This window comes from Drosophila tropicalis, unplaced genomic scaffold (genome assembly GCF_018151085.1).
Source record: "Drosophila tropicalis isolate 14030-0801.00 unplaced genomic scaffold, ASM1815108v1 contig_443, whole genome shotgun sequence".
Taxonomy (NCBI): Eukaryota; Metazoa; Arthropoda; class Insecta; order Diptera; family Drosophilidae; genus Drosophila; species Drosophila tropicalis.
Window position 1 is genome coordinate 1,374,372 of NW_027172907.1, and position 23,059 is coordinate 1,397,430.

At 37.7% G+C, this 23,059-nt stretch overlaps 2 protein-coding genes across 5 annotated transcripts in view; one reads left to right on the forward strand and one right to left on the reverse strand.

Moving 5' to 3' along the window:
• The window catches only part of Spn (Spinophilin), a 56,582-nt gene that overhangs the window by 25,939 nt on the left and 7,584 nt on the right, over positions 1 to 23,059 (reverse strand). The window contains 2 exon segments of the mRNA XM_068286586.1: positions 7,043 to 8,694; positions 16,183 to 16,559. Of these exon segments, the coding sequence (XP_068142687.1) occupies positions 7,043 to 8,687 (1,645 nt within the window). The 5' untranslated portion in view covers positions 8,688 to 8,694; positions 16,183 to 16,559.
• Positions 10,550 to 15,621, forward strand: LOC137574210 (superkiller complex protein 8-like). 4 transcript variants are annotated; one of them, XM_068286375.1, is made up of 2 exons: positions 10,550 to 10,775; positions 14,430 to 15,621. In XM_068286375.1, exons 1-2 carry the CDS (start codon positions 10,772 to 10,774, stop codon positions 15,446 to 15,448), a joined length of 1,023 nt encoding a protein of 340 aa, XP_068142476.1. In that variant the 5' UTR covers positions 10,550 to 10,771; the 3' UTR covers positions 15,449 to 15,621. The 4 variants fall into 4 exon arrangements, with proteins under 4 accessions (XP_068142476.1, XP_068142477.1, XP_068142479.1 ...); XM_068286376.1 differs by having other exon boundaries at positions 14,445 to 15,621; XM_068286378.1 differs by lacking the exon at positions 10,550 to 10,775 and adding an exon at positions 10,856 to 10,985.

The following is a 23,059-nucleotide window of genomic DNA, read 5'->3' on the forward strand; positions in this document are numbered from 1 at the left end:
TCAAAACAAAGGAAAGTTTTCAAAAACCATCTCCTCCTTTTGGTGACCCCTCTCTCTGACTTGCCACTGACCTGCCTAACCCCACCTGACTGGACAGCAACAAGACAAACCACCGCAGATAAGCTGATGCTCCTTCTTCTGATGCTTCAGGCCAAAATGATTAAAACAAACGATAAGAAAATATTCCCATAAAGGATTTCCAAAACCACAAAAAGGAAACATCAACTAAAACCACAAAGGAAGAACAAGCCCAACAAGAATAGAAGAAAAAAAAGGAAAATGGTTTAATTAATTTATTTGTTGCACACTCGGTAAAGAAATGACAAAAGTCTGGTCGGAAAAAATTTCCCAACATCGGAAAAATTCCAAAAAGTAAAAGGAAAAACTGCAAACACATGACAATTTGCAATTTGCTTGTGGTAGTTGTTGCTACTTGCTGCTGCTTGTTGCATACTATTTCAAATTTGAAAATAAACTCGGCAACAGTAGCAACTAACCAACCGGCAGGCAGGCAGGCAGACAAACGGACAGACAGGCAGACAAAAAGACAACGAAAAGTGTACAACAAAAATGTGCGAGAAAATGTACTTTGATACTTATTCTAAATACACTTTCCGTATGTATTTGGCACAATGAAAAGAAAGGAGAGCCATTAAGCATTGACGGAAAATCAGCCTACGAACTGGCGAATCACTGTAGATTGGTTTCATTTCATTCATTCTCAAAAAGAGCAACTAATATTCGTTCTGCCGTTGTCATCAAACAAAAGTGTTGAACTTTTTTGTAAACTATTTTATTCTGCTTAAAAATGTGTAAGCATTTTGGCATTGTCTGCACATTGTTTCTACTTGTTCTCGTTGCACACACGACACATATGAATGGGTTGTTTTTGTTTCAAAAGAATTTTTCAGCATCAAACTCTAACTCTCAGTCTCAGTCTGTCTTTCTGCAGTTTTTTTTTTTTTTTTTTTTTTAGTTAATTAATTGGCGGAGCCCGAGGAGGATGAGGATGAGTTAAAGGCAGTCTCATTATAAATTAGGGTCAATCGTAGAGCAGTTTGGCAATTATGCAATGAGGAAATAAACATAAAATTGCCAGTTTTAGCTTACTCGTCGCTTCACCAACTCACACCACACACACACTCGCCACACACAGTTTTTAGTTGACTGAACCGGGCCTCCCTCTTCAGAACCCACAAAAAAGAAAAAAAAAAAAAAATCTGTAAAAGTCTAATGAAATTTTTCAAAGCAACGACATCATCATCTGAAAGTGTCGGGCTTATCAGAGGCCAAGGAATTAATTGACCACCTCACGTGCCCCTAAGAATGGAAGCATAAACATGCCCACTCCAATCACGACTCAAACTCATGCCCCTCCTGGCAACAAATCTCAAGAATCATCATCATCATCATCATTATGTTCTATCGGTCAATGGGCTACGTCAAATATTTTGTTTTGATTTCTCAGCATTTGGCTTTTTATTATTATTTTAATTTGTTTTACTCCACACACAGAGTCGCGCTTTTTGGTGTGATTTTGAAATATATAATTTGATTTTCAATTATATTTTTTATTAATTTTTTCGATTTTTTTTTTTTTTTTTTTTTTTTTTTTTTTTTGTTGATTATTTGCACGCGTTTGATTTGAATGTGTATTCCTTCTAGCGCAGCAAATGTGGCTTATCAATGGAAACGCGACATCAACTGAACACACTGAAATTTTACGCTATTATTGTTTTTTTTTTTTTTTCGTTTTGTGTTGTGTGTTTTGTTTTTATTATTTTTGCAGAGGCAGCATCTCTCAAAGAAGAATAGATACATACTCTCTTGGTGAGAGAAAGATCTAATGAGAGAGAGAGAGAGAGATCTCTCTCTGTATCTATCTCTCCCTATAGTGTTGGTTTTGGCATATTGCCCGGTTAGCCGACGACGGGGCCAAACCCCATCACACAGAGCAGACACATGGCAGCCAAAAGGCAGCGCCAAGTTCCGCACCAGCCACATAGCCACATAGCACAGGGTGTTTCATAATCCTCCATTTTGTCAAGCTGCCAGATTGCAAAATGATGTTGGGAAAGGCCAGAAATTCGACAACTAATTTGCTGATAATAATCAGTCAAAGAGGGCAGCATGATAAACTAAAAACAAAACGAAACCTTAAACTGTAATTCATTAGATTTTTATTTTTGACCTTCCTCATTTTGTTATAAGCAATAATTGAAGGATTAAATACTAAACACTAGATCTGATGTTCTATGAATAGAGAATATCTAACAATTAGTGATCCTATAGCGTGGTCTCAACGAAAACTATGGCTTTAGCCAATCGATGTAGGGATTATGTCCATGAGTAGGTAACGTTTGAAAAGTGACAGCAGTTACATCCTTGCAACATTTTCATCTTTCGAATGCCTATACAGCATCTTGCCTAGCATCTTGTTAATTGAACAAAACCACTTCTTTCCATATAAACAATGTAAAATTATTAATATACTTATAACATGTTTTAGTTCGAACTATTATTGGAATGAATCAAAACTTTTAGAGAACTGAACCATTATGTATTCAAATTTTCAACTCAGTTTCTATTCAAAGTAGTTTCTCAATCTATAATGTACATTTGGGACATCATTTCAGATGTTTTTCGTTGATCATTATCCGAAACATTGTTTGTTAACCGAAGGTCCACTGTATTTGTATACAGTGGCGCGTGGTGCTACTATGAGATTCATAAGAAGGGATCACATTATGATCGCTCATCATCTTCCACTTCTAAGGATCAATATGTGAAGATTCTTTTTGTGGGGCACTGTGTGATGATTTCATTGGTATTTTCTTAAAATAAACAAATATACATAGAAGATTTTAATGGCACAAAACGATGGTTCAATGGAAAATGTCCATGTCCATGGCTATTATAAATTAATTTCCTCCATCGCTTTACATATAATCGTTTTACATATATGTATGTACCAACTTTCACCTTAATATTCTAAAAGAGACTCTTACAACACAAAGATATCATGTCATTATAGTAACATTTTTCTTTTTCTTCCACCATCTCGTTTATGCAATGGACGTCATAAGTTTTTTGTTGGAAATAGAAAATAAAATTAGACATTTAAGTTGATGGCTGCTGCTTGGGTGGGCAGTTGGCAATTGAGAAAACTATGCTGAAATGTCTCACCAGCAAACCGACAACAACACTACCAAGCAACATCAATAAAGAGAATGCGACCATGGGAGACTCTCCGGTGTGGCGGCAAAAATGTTGGGGCTGGCTACGACGTCGTCGACGTCAGCGTCAACGTCAGCTTCAAACGTTGGCAAGTGTCTGTCAAAAACCCACGCATTCATCTATCATCTATGAAAACTAAGAGCAATGAACTCATCCACTGTGGTGGTGTTGGTCAAAGGCGGTGAAAATCGTAAGTTTTTTTTCTTCACATAATTGGAAAAGGAATTTGAAAAATGCGGGAACGACGAAAGAAGAACGAAAATAGTTGCCACAGACTATGACGACAAAAACATGCGGTACTTTACTTTAGACGCTTTTTTTATATTAACATCAATTTAGAACTGGGTTCTTAACATGTCATTTTTATTTTATATTTAAACTTTTGAAATATTTGAAAATTTTTTAATTTCCTTCTATTTTGAAGCCCACTCAAAGTTGTGAAGTGGCGCCAAATTCTTTAAGCATTTTAAAGCTGCATTTTTCTAGAGGGCGACAATGAAAAAGCTTTTGCTGTGCAGCTCCAAAAGATATTCAGCTTTTGACAACCAAAATTATTGGTGGAGCTTTTTAGCAAAGCTCCAAACCAGGCAGAGTGTTGGAAATTAAAAAATAAGTTTATTAAATATTCGCTTAAAGCTTTTTTGGTTGGAGCTGAAATAAATTGTTTACTAATTGGGGACACATTTTTAAATTTTCAAAATAAACCTTAATTAGTTCAATTTTTGTTCTTAGACAATTAAAAAAAGTTTTGTGTCTTATTCTGAAAATATAAGCTTACAAGTTTAGCCTTTAGTCCAATCTTTTAATTTCCAAAATTGGCTTTATGTTGGGAAACAGTTTAACTTAACGAAAATTGATAAAAATGTCTACTAAAGAGGTAATTAATATCTGGTATTCCATATAGAAGCTGACTTAAAACATTATTTGGATTTCACCTAGAGAAAGAGAGAGAGCTTTCCTTATAGTTTCTTTCGCTTGCTAGTCAAATCTATGCCTCAGTGCCGGATTTAGACAGCGCAAGGCCCAAAGCAATAAACATAAGTTTATTGGAGTTTAATGCAAATTAAAAGATAATTTTCAATGTGAATGTTAGGTAAATGAAAATCTGTTAAAAATCTGAAACAAAGAATCAGATTTTAAGGCATATTGAAAGATATTTTCTCTTCAAACACTAAAAGAGTTGACTAAATTATATCTAAATTAAGCTTTATTTTAAATACTTTGCTGTTCTTTGGCATTATTTGGAATCACTTCGAAAAGTTAACTTGATAATAAGCGATCCATACAATCGAATTTAAAAACATAAAAAATATATTTGAAAATTGTTTAAAATTAAAATTACAAATTCTTAAAGTAAAGAGTTTTGTAGGAATATTTAAGATCAATTTTTGTCCATACATCAATGATAGTAAAAAATCTTTTTATAGAGCCCTAAAAGCCCGTACCTTTTGCTAATCCTGCTATATATCTAATCCGCCACTGCTCAATGTATCAGGAATGCGGTTATGCCGAGTCCCCAAGCCGTCTGTAGGCGTTCTTTATGGTTAGTAGGTGTAGGAATTTGACTTATTTACCGTTTTTTTTTTTTTTCATTTTACCACAATGAAATAAAAATAGAAGTCGTAATATATCTCTATCTATTTATACTGAAAACAAATTGTCAATATTTGAACGAAGTTTTAATTATGATAAATAATGCTTTCCGTTTGGGATTAACGAACAAAAAAAAAAAAAAAAAAAACTATTTGCATACATAGCTTATTTGTTGTGGAGCCTTCTTCACTGTGTTTGTGTGTGTGTGTGCCTCTTATTGTTTAAGTGGAGCAAAAACGTCGCAGTTTGGCAGGCATAATTTATAGTCAAACAGATATATGTATGTACATACCTACATACATATGTATGTATGCCTCTTCTATCTTCTCTTTAGGTTCCCTCATTTTCATCCATATAGTGTTCAAGTAGTATTTTCCGTTTTATTTATAAACTCTCCCTCTCTCTCGCTCTCTCTTAGTCTCGTTTGTGACAGGGGCCCAGTCATTCAAAATGTGCCAGGCTTCATTTATATAGCATTTTCTCCCTTCTCTTTCCCTCACGCTCGGCGCTCTGTCTCGCTCTTTCATTCATGTGTTTTTGTCATGTCTCCCAACTCTGATAGAATACAGATACTATATAGTACATATGTACATACATATATACGACTGAGTGTGTGGAAGGAAGGAAGAAAGGAAGCAACCAAATACCAAACTGGCGCTAAACACATGATGGGCGCTGTGTCAGCGTTCCATCAAATATTATTTTACCCGTTTCATTTTTTTTCTATTCAACCTTTAGAGCAAAATGTTGGCGCCTCTAACATAAGCGACAATATACAGCAGAGACACAGCAGGGAATGAATGCACTAAATTTAGCTTTAATTGAAAAATAGTGATTCGTTTCAGAGTCTGGGTCGTTCAGTCGTTTTAACGATTCCAGAGATAATGGAGAGTCTAAAGTTGTTGGTTTTAAGTGATGAATATTTACTCGTGTGTTTTAACTAGGCTTAACTCATAAAGCTAATATATGTATAAAGAGGAGGGGCAAATGAATAATTCGCAGTGATGGATGTCCAATCACCTCATATGATGGGCCCCCGCCCCCATTAATAAGGAAATACTTATAGAAAACTTCTTTTTTTAATTGGTAATTCCCAAACACACACATAATCCTTGCATTAAGATTTTAAGAGGCACTTTTTATTGCTAGTGCGTGCACTTTTTTTTTTTAGAGTGTATTAAAATCCATACATCTGTTTATGAATTAAAAACAAAGTTCTAGGCCTCTTCCTTCATCATTGCATCTTCGTTTTGATTCTGTTTTCCAGATAAGCCAGCAACAGCAACCGAACACATTGTGAACTGCCAGCTCCTAGGCAGTGAGTGGTAGCAGGCGGAAGCGCAGCGTGCAAATTCCAATTTTGTAATCAGCTGCAGCAGCACCAGCAGCGGCGTCAGAAACGAAGAGAGCTCCAAGAAAAGCCCCGCATCATTGAATTCTTAATCTGGCATTAATACAATTTTATATGTATGTATTGTATATGGGTATTTGTGGGGGGATTGGGGATACAGGAATAGAGGAGTTCTGAGAGAAGCCTGAAGCGGGAGCGGGAATCCCAACAAAATCCGCAAAACGCAGCAGACTAGAAAGAAACGACTTGAGGGGGAGAGTGTGGAGAGTTAAAGATGGTCGACGACAGATTGTAGGCATTGCACTCGACGACGAAGTGGACGACTATGATGATGATGATGATGATGGTAATGGTGATGATGGGCAAAGGCTCAGGCACATGGGCACAACGGAATGTTGTTGTTGTCGTCGTTCGACGAGGTTCTGTTCTGTTCTGTTTTGTTGGGGGGCTGCATTTGATATGCCTGCTGTTTGACCCATATTGGAATTTGCCTCAGAGCCAACTAGAGAGGGAGCCAGCCAACAAAGCAGCAACAACTGAAGAAGCCGGACAGGAGGGGGTGGACAGGAGGTAAGTGAAGCGTCGGAGTCACGATTTGTGCAAAGCTTAGAAAACTTGTATAGTAAATGAATGTGGGATCCAAAAGGGAAGCAAAACTCGACCTGGCCTGCCATCAAGATAGGCATAGACAGAGAAAGACAGAATGAGAAGTAGAGGGAGTGAGCGAGAGTGAGACACCAAGACAAGGTGTTTGAACTCAGGCGTTCAAAGTTCATTTCAAAAAGTTCTAAATTGACCTATGTGTAGGTACTTACAATGGGTTTACCAATAATATTTATGGAATGGAATTTCTGAACTCACCTTCATTTTCGCTACGACGTCGCCTTGGCACACTATTGTTGTAATTGTTATACGAATAATGTTCGATTTCGGATTTCTCGGTTGACTCGTTCTCCTGTTTCTCATCCTCTGTATGGACGGGCGATGACGGTCCCGATGAGGCACTAGCCACAGGTGACCCAGAGGCAGCTGAATTGGTACTTCCAGTTAGGCCATTGCCAACAGAATTATAATTCTGTCCCTGGCCAAGCGGAGCATTCGCATCCAGAGAGCCACGTTTGTAAGCACTGCTGTGAGTGCTCATTGAGCTGGTCGGTGATGCACAAGATGAAGGTGTGGAACAATTTGTGCTAGCAATCGGTGTACCAGCCGCTGCCGCTGCATCCTCAATGAGATCAATGGACTTTTTGCGTGGCTTCTCAGGTGGTATGGGTGCTTGAATTTGATCCGCGCAATTATTACTATTATTACTATTTCGGAGAAGTTCCTCTTGCAGTAAGGAACGTTGCATGGCCGCTGTGACAGCAGCTGATTTCGCTGGCGGAGGAGGCGGCTGGGCATCCGTGTTAGTTTTAGTTGGTGAGCTACGTATACGCTCTGGATTAAATTTGATAGGACTAACGTTCTTTGGCTTGGCCGCCGGTATTGGCGGCAATGGTGGAGATTTGACAGGACTTCCAATTTTACCACTACGTGGCTTTATCTCTGGCGGTGTCGGACCAACCCCACCACCGACCTGTGTTTGGGATTGCGTTTGCGGTTGTGGGGTAGCGGCTTGTGCGGTGCGTGTGGGTGGACTGGGTGGCTCAACCATTGCGGGCTTAGCTGCCACCATTACCACTTTCTCGCTATTATCCATTATGAGTCCTGTGCCCGGGACGGTGCGTATGATGTCACAGCGATTTAGATCGCTTGGTGTACGAGTGCTTTTGGTTTTGGTAAAATGTGAAGTCCACTTCTTTTGTTTCTCAATTAGCTCCCGCGAATTGAATTTACGTTCTGGCTTCTCGGGCTTATCCACCGCAGATGTGGCGAATAGAGCACTAACTGAACCTCCCGATACTTGTCCCGGCTGAGGTGATACCTCTTCACCGGATTTCAACCGCATCAAATTGTGTTGGGTAAACTTGCTGCCAACAACCGTTTGACCTGCCGATGGTGGCTCAACAATGAATTTGCTATTGGCCAATCGTGCTTGCTGCTCCCCCACTCCACCACCAGCACCACCATTCTGGCCTGTGACTCCACTATTGTTGTTATTCTGGATGAGCGAAGCACCCGATGGAAATGGTGTTCGACGCTTTGGCGGCGATTGTGAACGATCCGATGACCGAGATGACGAACGGTCCGAACTATCGCACAGATTATCCTCACGTGATCCGCTACGCAATAGTCTTGAGCTTACATTCGAATTTGATTCCACACCCAGTTTCTCGAACAGAGCTCGAGCATTATTGAAACGTGCCGAATGGGATTCACTTCTAACTGGCGTTGGAGCACCCTGTGCGGCAGCAGCGGCGGCGGCAGCGGCAGCAGCAGCATGTGCTGCAGCCACAGCACTCAATTGTTCAACGGGTTGAATCTCAATGGGTTTACGTTGAAATATGTTGGCAATTTGACTGACCTTACCCACTGGCGCTGGGGCATGTTGCATGGGTTTCTCCATAATGAAACTGCAAGAATAAAAAAGAGAAAACGAAATAAAAAATAATGTTCAGTACAGTTAATTATTCAAATTCCCTAACTCTGTAATTCTATTTGGACATCTTGTGTTAATGTTTTATTTATATATATTAATAGTTTACTGTAAATAGTTTGCTTAAGATACATAACAGATAGAATAATACTGGCTACTTTTGAAGATATTCCAACTAAGTTTGATGAATTAGATCTTGGGAATAAAACTGTATAATCGGTTTAAAAATTTGCTTAAGTACCATTTTTTAGATTATCATCAATTCTACACGAGTTTAAGTAATTCGATCGTCTACTTCATACAATCAAAACGTCTAATTATGTTTTGTTATAAATCTAATACAGTTATAAATCATAAGTTTTGAATCTGAAGTGAAAGTGATTACTCTAAAGAGGTATATATGCATCTATTGGTCTATTCCGTATTCCTAACGAGACATTAAAAGAAGAAATCAGAATTATAATTATCTTCGGCGTGGCTTTTAGCCATTTGCCAGCAATATTTTCCTTTACATTCTCTTACCAAATGCTTTAAAAGACGCATTATTGGTACATTTTTGAACACAACTGTATTAGTGAAGTATGATATCAATAAAAATACATATATACATACGTGTATGACTAAACTGTAAACTAACCGCACCCCAAATGATAAAAAAAAATTGTTGCCTTAGATAGCAACGGAAAGGGAATAGAAAGAAGGGATTTTACCTTAGCCATTTTTCTCTTAAACTTTCGCACAATACACAATTTTCTCTAATTCGCGGTTTTAGAACAAATTTTTATGATTTTTTCAAATGATTCTCTTTATTATTTTTTCTTCTGTTTTATTTTGCACATCAAACACAATTATGGATTCATTGATGGTTCGTCGTAGCCCTTTTTGGCAGTCGTCGTCGCTTTGGTTATATGTGAAAGTCTACGATAGTGATTTTAGTGTTGTTTTGAGGTGAGAGGTAGCTGAAGAAGAAACAACAGTGCCAGGTGGGTATGGCATTGTGTGAGGCGGCTTTCTTCGATATTGAGAGTGCAAAATATATAGGAAGAGAAGGCAAGAGAACACCGGAGAGCAAAGAAAAAATCAGAATGTCATTTGAGTACGACATTGGAACCTATTTGAGTATTTGTTTACTGATACGTATACACGAGCTCTATGATGGTAATGGTAATGGTTGCTAAATTGTTATCGACACTTGAGCATATTGATTTATAAATTTGGCCAGGTTCATATTCAATAGAACACTAGCCACACACACATTCACATTCACTCAGACATCTGGTTGAGCCGTATAACAGTTTTTTATACCCTCACAAAAATGGGAAGTATCTAATTTGATAAAAACATCAGCTAAATACATACACTGCCATGCGATTGTATAGGGACAAGACATTACCAAAAAGGATATAAACAATTTTTTTTGAGCGATCGGTCTGTTATTAAGTGAAATGAGAATAAAATGAAAATGTTTCATTGCCAGTGTATACTAAGAAAAGGGATTCTTATATTTGTATGTATGGACAACAAGTTTAAGTAGTTCTATGTAAATACGGAGTATATTAACTTTATTTTTGCTTGCTTTTATTATTAATATTTATTTAAGTATTCCATTTTTCAAAATTTTATTATACCAAGAGAATTACTCTGGTTCTTTATGGAATTCAAGGATATTTCACTCCAGGTTGTGATTATGGCATTAGTTAATGACTGTCCATCTTTAAATTGTCTACATAATCTGGCAAACTATTCCGAAATCAACTTGATTAGTTGCTTTTTCATCATCGAGATACCGTTGCCCCAGCTGTCCTAGTCATTTCTCATGTTAGGTATGCTAGTCCTAGGTATTAAAATCATTTCTCGTCATCTATTCGACCTGAACAGTCGTATTTGGTTTAGCCTGAAAAATAAATAACCTAAATTTTATTTTCACACCCTTAGCCTGGGGGAGGGGACACAAAACTAAAAATAGTTTGTCAGTTTTTGTACAAATCCAGCCATCCCAAAGAACGTGGTTAACTAGGCGGAGGAAGAATATACGCAGCAGTTCATTTTCCACAATGGGTAAGTAGTTCCTTCTATACTACATACATATATAGTGTATCACACAGAACGTTTTGGAAAAATTATCACAAAGTCAACAACACAAACAACACAAACAAATGCACAGATAGTGAAGTTTCATAAATAAATACCAAGTGTACATACTTACTGGAACTAACTATATAGACGACTGTCGGAAGACAAAATCTAGACAAAGGTCTCATCACATCGGTAAGAGACCTTCTACATTAACATCATCAATAGTAAGTGCTTGAATAGAGAGGGCTGAGGGACAGAAGATGGAAGGGGTGAGTCAAAAGAGCACGCGTCTTGTAAATAATCAGCAAGACACAGAAGTCAACGTCTGATTTACAGTCCACCAGACAGATGCAGAGTTTCAAGCACGAGACACCGAAAATTTTGTGGGCTACAGAGAGCGCGTTAAGCTTATCTAATCTAATCGAAAATTTTGTTTTGAAAATGCATATAGCTCAATTGCGATGCATGTGACCATGAATAGTAGTTACTAAGGTAGGAGAAGAGAGCAGTAGAGAGAGAGATATACGTACATATGTATGATAAAAACACCGTAAGATATATTTAGCTGATGATCTGGTCTCTTGACTAAATAGATGGATGATAGGTAGATATCTTTCTTGGGTCGTTGTTTGCAACAGATAAACGTGCTGTAAATGCATCACTTAAAATATCACGTATTCCCTTCGCGCTCCCTCCATTTCGCCTCCCCAAGCGATGTTGCAAATGTTGTGTGTGCTGCATATTGCGTCTCTGTAAATATTTAACTAGTTGGCAGATTTATTCGGCTACCGAGTTGATATTGATTTAATGACACGTCTGCCAGACAGTCAGACCTTACCCAAGGGGGGACTCTCATTATAAATTAATACTACATAAAATGACCAGCAATGCTTTGTGTGAGTGGTCCTTTTCAGTCCAGTTGAAGGACAGAAGGGCAAGCGGCTTCCATTTATTCAAGACAAGTAAATGGCAATGACTTTCAAATACTTGTCCTTGGCCCCCAAATGGGAATTCAATTACCATGGCTCATTAAAAGGTTCTTAGAAATCAAAGTAAAGGATATTTCTTAAATGTCACTAACTATAATATGCACGCATAAGCATCATCGACCATCAATCAATCTACTGCTTTTTTCCGGTTAAAAGAGTTAAAAATTGATTATATAAAAAAGTATTTGTGCATAGGATAATAGATCTTACAATTTAGTATCTACACTATCTTTTATGGACGTCTTAAGTAACTGTGATTTGCACTAATAAGCGGTTATTATTTGCTCTTGGTAAATGATAAAACCAACTAGAGAAGAAGATAAATAGATGGAAGCCCAGGCATTGTCTAATTTTTGCATAAATGTTAATTGTAAAGTGGCAAAATGTTAAATTGCCCTCGTTAGCCGCGACACGTGCAGTCAGAAACGAGAAGACAGACACATCATGATGCAGAAGGCGACAAAGAGGCAATAGATAAAATGACGGAAAGATGATGAGATGAGGTAAATGCTTAATGATGATGAAGATGATAATGATGATGATGATGTTAGGTAGCTGCTCTATAGGTAATGTAACGTAGGCAGGTGTGGTGCCTCTCCGTATGACAGGGGCCTCATGTGTTATAATTGCGTCAACATTCAGTTTTCAGTCTCTTGAGCCGTGAACAAGAAAACAATGTCAACAATGGTAACGATGGCCCCATTGTAAAATGGCAATGGGCAAATGTTGGTCTATAGACTAGGTTGTAGCTAACACAAAAGATGACGATAATGATGACGACGATGGGACAGTTAGTGCGAATAGAGGTAGAAGAAGAGGTACGTGTTCATTTTAAGCCTCCACTGGGGAGGTCTCTTAATAGTTTATAGCTCTCACATCAAATTCCCATGAAAAGGAAAAAATAAAAACAAGAACAAACCTTCTTCTGGCGCCAGCAAATATGATTTCTGTATATGATATAATTCTGATACAAAAAAGAACAACAATAAGCAGAGCTGACATACAGAAAATGGTTATAAAAAAGATAAGCCATGATGTGAAACTCTTAAGCAACAACAAAGAAAAAAGAAAAAGATTACATATAAAAAGCAAAGACAACTTTGTACCAGGCTCTGGGGTTCAATTATAGAACTTGATACTTAATACTTAATTCTTTACCTCTACCTAAAAAAAATATCCGTGTATAAATATATATATCCGCCTTTTTATTCTTATTTGATTTATACAATTGATTTAATTTTCAATTCTGAATGTGCAATGTGTGTGCGACGAGCACCATTGTCTCTGAGAGTCTCTGAGAGTCGTGCTAACAATACAACTCTGCCATCAACTAAATATCTATATCTATATAGACTATATACATACGTAGGTAGAGGCACCTCTTTTACCGCGTAGGCCCCCATGTTGAATACAAAACAAGTCGTCTGTCTGTCGGTTGTTGTTTCTTGGTTCGTTCGTTGTTCTTGTTAGACAAATTATGCCAATTAAACGGTGGGAAAACAAGTTGGCAAGTCTGCACGCGTGTTGCCACCGCTGCTGCAGCGGCTGCTGCTTTGCTGTTGCATTGACAGAGTGTGGGTTGGAACTAAAGTGGGGAGACTGGACCTAGACTCTAGTCTAGAACTGGGCGAAGTAAGTGGGTAAGTTAGTAGCTAGTTCTGTGTAAACTTGACCAGCTTGCAAATTCAAGTAATACATCTTGTGGCAAGTTCATAAATAAACGCACAGCAGCAAAACAGAAGAGAATAGTCTTCAAAGGATAAGCGCCAAAGAATAATTAAAACAAACATTTTGAGAAACTGACTTGAGTTGAGACAAATAATAATTGCTACACACAATAGCATCGCTGAGAGATTTCTCTTTAGCATTCGGTAGCAATGGTTGATCTTAAAACAAAGGGAACATCCTCATATGGATATTATTTTTGGATATTGATCTCTGATTTTGGTCTTTATAATAAGCCTGACAAATGATGTGCATTGGAGATGGTAACTTACATATACACATACATACATAGATGTCATTTCATATATCAATTTATATGCTAAATCCAGACATGAGTCAGTGGCTTGGAATGAACCCAACTAGCAGCAACAGCAGCAGCAGCAGCTGCCTCCTGATGCTACCACACTGATGTGGAATTGTTGGAACAGGGTTGGAGGGAGAAGAACTATTTTTAGCTGCTTCTAGCATTGACTAGAGAAGGGAGACCAAGCAGAAGCAGCAACAGCAACCTGTCCTCTATTCTCTGTCCTAAATGTTTCCCCAATTTACATATTCTTGTATACAGCAATATACCTTTGGGGATTGGGAGAGAGAAATAGAGACAGAGACAGAGAGAGAGAGAGAGAGAGAGAGAGAGAGAGAGAGAGAGAGGGAGAGGGAGGGAGAGGGAGAGGGAGAGGGAGAGGGAGAGGGAGAGGGAGAGGGAGAGGGAGAGGGAGAGGGAGAGGGAGAGGGAGAGGGAGAGGGAGAGGGAGAGGGAGAGGGAGGAGGGAGAGGGAGAGGGAGAGGGAGAGGGAGAGGGAGAGGGAGAGGGAGAGGGAGAGGGAGAGAGGGAGAGGGAGAGGGAGAGGGAGAGGGAGAGGGAGAGGGAGGCTTGTAAGGTTTTCTTCGATCAAAAATAATTAATAATTTGTTTCGAAAGATTTCTCATTTCTAGACCAACATATTCGAGACAATACTTGGACCTGTGTTTGTGGACTAATTGATACGACCAATGATGGAAAAGTGGATGACAAAATGGTGATCTATCAACCCAATGGCAGCGAGACGGAAAATGAAGAGGAACGCCAATTTCTGGAACAGAATTATCTGCCGCAACATATGCCCAGGCAATTCATTGCAATTGGCGGCGGCCGATCAGAAATCAAAATCTCTGAAATTGTAGCGGACGAGGACTTTAATGTTTTCTTTCCACTTCTATATGAACACCCAGTTCCTAGTTTGGGTATCCATGATATGGCACTTACAACGGATAGTAAAACAATTGCGGCCGTCTCAGTGGATGGCCTGTTATCTATTGTGGATGTAAAACAAGGCGTACGATTTGAGAGCGTTGGAAAGACTATTCGAAATTTTTGGTCAGTTGCATTTGATCCGAAGGGCAAATTCGTTTACGCTGGCAATGGAACAGGATGTGTTTATAAATTTATGGTTGATAATGGTCATGTGTTGCAAGAGTACAATTCACAACGTATGAATACGATTTTATGTGTATGTCCTAGTACAAATGGTGGATATGTGGCCAGTGGTGATTTCGATGGTTGGTTCACTCTATACGATGGCGCTACGAGTTTTGTGCTGAAACAAATCCATTTCAAGAAAGCCTTACGCAGTATTATTTTTGCAGAATATCTGTCAATTTTTCTGGCTGCCTGTGATGATCACTCAGTGAAAATTGTCCATGTACAGGACTTCGATACGGAGCCTTTAATGGGGCATCGTTCTAGAGTTGTGTCGCTTGATCCGTCACCAGATGGACGGCAATTTACGAGTGGTTCAACAGATGGTGTTATCAAAGTTTGGGATGCTAGATGCAACAAATGCAGCATAACCTTTACAAACAGGGAGAAATTCCGTCTATGGGATCTGGCCTTTGCTAAATCGAATAATCTAGTTGCCTATGTGTCTTCGGGCAAAGATCAAGATATTTATTTTTGTTAGTCATCATCAATGTTTTTGCTTTTTCTCTCTCCCTCGTTATTTATCATTATTGTTTATACTTTTACATTAACAAACACACACACTCACACCCAGAAAACCCGAAACCAAAATTTGTGGGACGGCCCTCGCAGGATTGCAAGACTGAGTTTTGAAAATAAATTAAAGGTTTGGCATCCCTCGTTTTTGTTTGCCAAAAGGGATAATACTTCAATCGTTGAAGGCGAGGCGTTTGCCCTGATTTATCAACGGTCATCCTGCCCTCCAGTTACTCTGCGTCTGTGTGGGTGTGTTGCACTTCAAAATTCTTAACGAAAGCTTTTCGAATAGAAAATTTCTTAAGCTACTTTGGAAACTTTGCCTTTTGGCTTGAGGGGATTGATTTCCACCAGATCGCAATTTTTAAATAACGTATACGCACCATGTGACGGACAATTCAAAAAGTGTCCTACTTTCATTCACGAGCTAAACATATCCTGAATATTTCCAAATGATTGGAAAAATCGTTTTTGAACTTTCTTGCCGATTTATGCTCTGATCGATTTTTAAAATTTGTCACATCGGTCAATCCTTTTAAGGTAAATCTACCACTGAGGCCCCTTTATAGTTATTTTCAAAAAAAAAAAATTTTAGTTCATTTCAATGTAATCCAATTTTATATTTAATATTTTGTGGTCGAGAGTTTGCCTTTCCAGTTCGTTAATTTAATCAAATTAATTTTCACATTAAAGTCTTACCGTTTTCTATTTAACGTTGAATTTTACGCGAGTCTCAGTTGGTGTTTCTTCTCACCGGTGAGTTTTGGTGCAGTTGTGAGTGAAGTTCCCCAATCACGCCTAAGAACAGGCGGCTGCAATCGTGTTGCTTGTTGTCATTACTGAGCAGCCGATGGAGAGCTGATAGAAAATTTTGACCCAGGGTTTCTTCTTCTGGTTGTTGTTGTTGCCCTGCTGTATTTTGTTTTCGGCTGGTGCTGCAATCGTCGTCGTCGTCAATCAGTCAACAGCGAACCAATGTTGGGCTCAGCTGTATCAGCATTTTTCTTTCGTGTTTTTTCGTTGTTTTTTTTTTCCTTCGCTATGTGCTTTTTTGCGCAAGATGAAAATGCAAATTTCTGCAAAACAAAAATACAAAAAGAAAACAAATGTTAAAAACTTTGCCTTCGGGAGAAGGGAAGAAGGAAGGTTTAGTTCATTGAACCGTAACGCAGAGAATTGCTACATTTTGTGGGCCTCTAAGGCATACAAAATTAGTTGGAAATTGGTGGAATAGGTGAAATGTGTTGCAAACGGAAGCAATTAGTTTTATTTGTTGAAGACGACAACAACAACAACAACAGCAACAATGACAGCAACCACCAACATCTAGACGGAGCTGGGTGAGCTTAATCGAGTGCGACCAACAGACCAACAGCAAAACATACAGATTGGTGGCACAGGCGGAGAAAGTGCAGCCAATTGATATACCAGCCATGTTTTTTTTGGCCGCCAACGACTACTGGAATCCATCAGCATCATTAACAACTGTTTTCGGTTAGCCAACTCTTCCACCGCCCCCTTGGTAGTAGTCAGTGGTCACCTGTCACACTACCTTAAAAACCAAAAAAACAAAAACTAAACGTAGCGTCATCTTTTTGTGTCGTCCCCCTTTTCCCTGTCTTACTCTTTCTACCAATTCTTTTTTGTTCATGTGAAGCTCATAAATAATGCCAACTGAAACCGAAACCGTGACTGAGAAATCATTCAACGCCTGGTAATTGTCTAATTTATTATTATTTGTTGTACCAACAATTTCACTTGGGTATGCCTTTGGCTTATTGTATGAGGTCTGTAGCTTGGTCTAAGCTTCGCAGTCAGTAATATGGTGGGAGTATTTTTTTAAGTCACTTGGGATAGGTCTTAAAGAATCTTAGATGTTTAATTGAGCGAGAAAGCAAAAAGCACTACAAAAGAAAGTCAAGTGGTTGTATATTGGTATAGGTCGCTGATTCTCAATAAATGAAAATCATAAAGATTGTAGCAGATTTTCAAAAACTAATATGGATTGATTAAATACACCTTCTTATCTTTAGCAAACAGTACCCAAATATGCAAATATTTGTTTACTTAAAAAATTCAAAGCACAGTCTTAATTAATTGCTCTCTTTACATCACAAAAAAATGCAATATCAAACAATTTAGCGTTAACTAACCTAATCTTTATTATTTACAACCTAATCTCAAATATGTTATGCCTTCATTAGTGACTTATGTGTACACAACTAGCTAAAGTGTTGAAAAGTGTTTTAAGATTGTCGGTGGTAGTAAAACGCTACAATTAAAAGAAAGGAGATTTACTTTATTATTATTTTTTAGGTTTTCTTGTTCTTGTTTAACATTCAGTCAGTCATTCCACCCACAACCATTCCGAATTCCATTCTTTTGCCACTTGTTTTATTACTCTATTGGCTTGGTAAGTAGGAAGCAGTATTTCACCTCAAAAACTGTCTTAATATGGCCTAAAACCCGCATCCCCATATGAAGTCTAACCAATTTCAGCGATTACATTGGCAAAACTGCTCATCTTTTGCCTAACCAAAAAAGGTTATAAGAAAAAAGTTGTTTACTCTGTGGCCCTGCTTGCTCACTTGTTCACTGGTCGTCGTCTTCGTAGTCATATCAATCCAACTTATGATGCCATAAAAAGTTAAGCTAAGCATGAAGAAAAAGGAAGAACCACACAGCAAACACCTGACCTGATATAGTCTGTCTTTTAGCTGTAATAAAACTTCAACATGACATGAAGAACCTTCAATGTAATTTACAAGATTCAGTTTACATAAAAGCTTCAAGTTACACGTTTGTATTTATGTACGTTTTCTTTTTCTGCCAAAGATTTGTGGGTAAAAAAGTAAACCTGATTACTCTAAGGTCGACCGCCGCTCACCTCATTATGAGATACAATCATCTTATAATTATATTGAAACGCGTTATGATTTATAAACCATCTCATAATCATAATCATCACCATCATATTGATAATCATCTTTAGCCGCAATCCACAATATCGAACAAACCGTTACACGATCGACAACGCGCTTATGGCAAATCAAGTTTAAGTCAGCCAGGCCGGCAAGCCGGCAGTTTCAATCCCAATAACCTTGATTAACTAATGATTATTGAGAGCTTTTGGCGCAACTGCGATAGAGAGAAATCTTGATTGATTGTAATAGAATGCGCCTTCTTTTTCTTTGACAGATTCTAATGACAAGTTATTACCACTTTCCAGTAAGAGAAACTCAGAGCGACTCAGACTTGTCTCTCTCTAAATGTCAACAGGAAGCGAGTTTTTTTTTTTTTTTTTTTGTTCTTCTTGAGCTTAATTCAATTGGAAACTGCATTTTAAAGCTAATCAGATCACCACGAGCCAAAAGACAAACCAATTTATTTAATTCCAGAAAGATATTCTGATCTGGGCAAGGGACAAAGAAAAAACTAAGCTATTTGTAAGAAAAGGGACCTAGTGATTGTGAGAGACATAGAAAATGAGTTTGGAATATCATATACAAAATATTAAGTGCAATGACTTTTATTTCATTTTTCTTATTCTCCAATTATTGTTAACCTAGAGTATAGAAAAAAGTTAGCATCGTTCGTTCTCTTTTGTTTTTAGCATTAAATTTAGAATTTACAATTGTCTTTGTTTTGGCATCTAAATTTGATGCGAATTATATTTTCTGTAAATGCATTGTAAATTTTTCACACATATCTTTTATGGCTGATCAACATGCATACACACACAGACACATGCACAATTGTATGTGCATGTATGTGGGGTGGAATGCTTCTTAGGCTTGCATTTTTCATGCATGTACATCTATAGAATATTTATTGCACCTTTTTCTTGCCATTTACTCTACCTCTTCGTCATAATGTATATACATATGTATATACTAATCTAAGCCATTTTTAATCCCATTCACGTAACATTAACCCAACTCGGCTAACTGCAAAAATAAATTAGACATTTATTGCATTGTAAAAACCATAGAGAGAGAGAGAGAGAGAGAGAGAGAGAGAGAGAGAGAGAGAGGGAAAGAAAAACAGCGAGTGTAAAATTATGATCATAAATTACCAAAGCGCGTTGTACCATGTAAGTGTTGGACTAAGTGGTGCAACGAACGAGCGAGCTGAGAGGGAGGTAGGTGGTGCATTTATCTTTATACATATATTTTTAATTGCAGGTAAATAATACTCTCTTGGACGTTTTTAGGTTAACAAAAGAAGTGGAAAAAAACAAACACAAATGTGTAATAATGCAATTGGGAATGGGAATTGAAAGGAAATTTGCCATGGGAAGTAATTATTAATATAATTCAATTCAACTGTAACTGGGCCAAAAAGAAGAAAGAATACTTTTTTGATGAAAAATCAATTTTCATCGATTTCAAAATATTCTTAAGCAATCTGCCAGTTTTGATTGGACTTTTCCTTGTGGTTGGCGGTCATTATATCTGTCTCTTTTTTTTAGCCATAATTGGTTAAACGTCAAGGTTTTCCCTTCGGCCTCAATTTTGATTGCATATTCACAGACATTTTTCACTTTTACTTTAAAAGTTAAAGAAAAATTTGATTTATGTGGCCCATATCAGTGATAAGATATTTCTACTATTCAAATTGTATTTATTTTATATATATTGACATTGTTGATTCATTGAAAAAAATCACGCGCCTTATCAAGAGATAAGACCAAAATGTACTTAATATATTTATTTCAATAAACAATTTCCCGTCTTAATCAAAAATTAACTAAATCCACTTTTTGCGTTAAGTAATCAATCATGATATCGAAAGAGAGCGAGAGTTTCAGCACCTTCCTCTGTCTCACTCTCTCTTTTTGTCAAATTGCAATCAATGAAAATCAATGTAAACAAGTTTACACACAGCTGCTGCTCAGAGAGAGTTAATGAAATGTTTTCGGCCAATATTTGGTCAATATCAATTTTGCATAATAAATGATTGCTTTGGAGAAACAAAAAAAGAAAGGAGAAAAGCCGAGATAAATTGCTGCCCAAGCTGCCACTGCTGACTATTTGTCTGTCTGTCTATTGATATATTGTATGGCAATGAACTTGACACTAATAGGGTTTCCTTCTAGCCCCGTGGGGTCTAACTTCTTGCATGACTGAGTTGACTGAGTAGAGAGACTAAGAAGCATTTTCTCAGAGGCAACTGGCGGCCAACTGCAATTCAAGAATCTTTAATTAACCAGAATGAGAAGCATAGACACCAACTAACAGAAAGGAGTTGCCCAGTCTAAGCTGACCATAATGACACAGAAGAAATGGCGAATGGCCTTAGACGGATTTCATTTGAAATAGCAACAGGAACTCAGGAACATCATCATCATCCAAATGAGTTGACAACGGTCCAGTAGTTTAGATCTGACCACAAACGAACAAGATGAACTAGATCAACCCTCAAAGCTAATACAGGGAGCGCTATAGCTTAATTATGTGTCAAAATATTGTATTGAAACAAGTTTCAAGATTTAAACAAGTGTTTTTTCAGAGCATTTTGTTTACACCTATAATTAAAACTTTTGCAATGCTCTCGGCAAGGCCGTCGACTTTTATTTACCGTGTACTTTTATAGGTAAGGCCTATGCCTTAAACTAAACCTAATCTAAGCGTACTTAACCTTTTTTAATCCATTAAATATTGCCTTAACTAAGTAAACGGAACTGGACATTAGTTCTCTTCAATTTGATATGCTCTTTGACCTTACACATATTGCAGGGTATGCAAAGTTGGCAAGCAAAAGAAACAAAATTACATGCCTGACCAAAAAAGAAAAGGTCGACCCTTCTTTTCTCTCCACCCTCACCTCTCTCTTGCTGGCGACTCCCTTTCTCTGCCTTCCCTTCTCATTTCCCACTCCGCCTACTTCAGCGAGCATTCACGTTTGACAAATGACGACAAATGCGAGTCAGACATTTGGTCGCCTTTGCCCTACTAGTACAGCCCCCAGTCCCGCCCCCCAGCAAGCGCGACCAAATGAAAGCGAAAAAAACCGACTTAAAAGAAAGGGAAATAAAGAAAGAGAGAAGAAAAAAAGCAAGATCATGGCGAGAGCGTGACAATGTCAAAAAAAAAAAGCCCGTTAAACCGTGGCCATTGGAATTTAATGCTTTTGGCCCATAACAACAACAACAATAATAATAATAACAATAATCAAGAGCATCGCAGAGGAGGGCAACAAAACACAACTTGTTATATGTGACAAATTGTGAACACACGAACATTTTCAATATGTATGTATGTATATGTAATTTGTCATGTAGAAAAGTCAAAAAAGATTCCACAATAATAGACATTTCGATTTGTACTTACAACTTGTAAAATGCGGAAGTTGTAATAAAGACACGAAACCAAAATCAAGTGAAGAATATGTATAGATAGCGTAGATAGACACAGTCTAGACTTGATTTAAACATCTCCCATTTGAATTTAAGCTTTGAATATTATGGAAAACAAACTTAAAGCATTTGTCAGTAATGTAAAGTAAACTCTTTAGAAACAAAAGACTTGCGGAGACTTCAAGGAGAAACCGTGGAAAAACTTTTCTCTAAAAACTTACTTTGCCCCTTCCGGTCGTTTTATTGTGAAGGAGTAACTTCTTTTGAAAAGCTTTTTGCTTTCTTTCAAGTGCCTTATATTAAGAAAATAATAATAGAAGAAAAAAAAAAACAAAAATTGACTCTAGTTGAATAATAAAACTTCCAAATCGTTTTCAACTCGGATAAACTTATCCGATTTAGAAATGCAAAAATGCTGAATAAGCTTAAGCAGAGGAGAGCAGAGAGAGATTCACTCGTAATCGAACATCATTCATTCATTCATTCTTTCTCTCTATCTCCATTTGCAGAAAACGTTTAAGGTCGACGGCAGACGTTTTACCTTTAGAAATCTATATCCTTCAAACATTTATAGTTTGATATTTGAACTTTTATGGTTTTTTTTCTATCGAAGTGTGGAAAGGCTCAAGGTAAGGGGAGCTGGAGAAAATTCGTTCACATTTCTTATATTTGCATTGCGCTTGCATCTCACTCTCTTTCTATCTTTTCTTACCACTTTTTCTGTCTCTTTCTTGTTTGACAAAAGCAAACAACTGAAACCCCAAACGAAATCCGCTTAGAGTGCAAACTGTTGCCAATTGCCAACTTTGCCCCTTTTTCCTCTTTGTCGACTCACTCCACACATCACTCCATGCCAGGGCCAACACCAACGCCAACGCCAACGATACTTCTCTCTCCCTCTCTCTGTTTTCCTGCCTCTTTCTTGAAAGCCAAGTCAAGTGCAGCAGTTAAACATTTGAGACATGCAAATGTAGTTGAAGGTTTTTTTATACCCTGTAATCAGTAGCATTTGATTTAGCATCATGTATTAAACCCTAGGCATCTCCCACAAGTCACTGAATCTCTCTTGAATTCAAAGTAAACTGGAATGACTCAAAAACGAAACTCACACGATCTAACTCCAACCGTAAGTATTCGATTTTATTCAAAATTTTGTTTCAACTCATTGGAAAATCATTGAAAAATTTGAGGTATCTAAATCGACGATGCTTTTTTGGC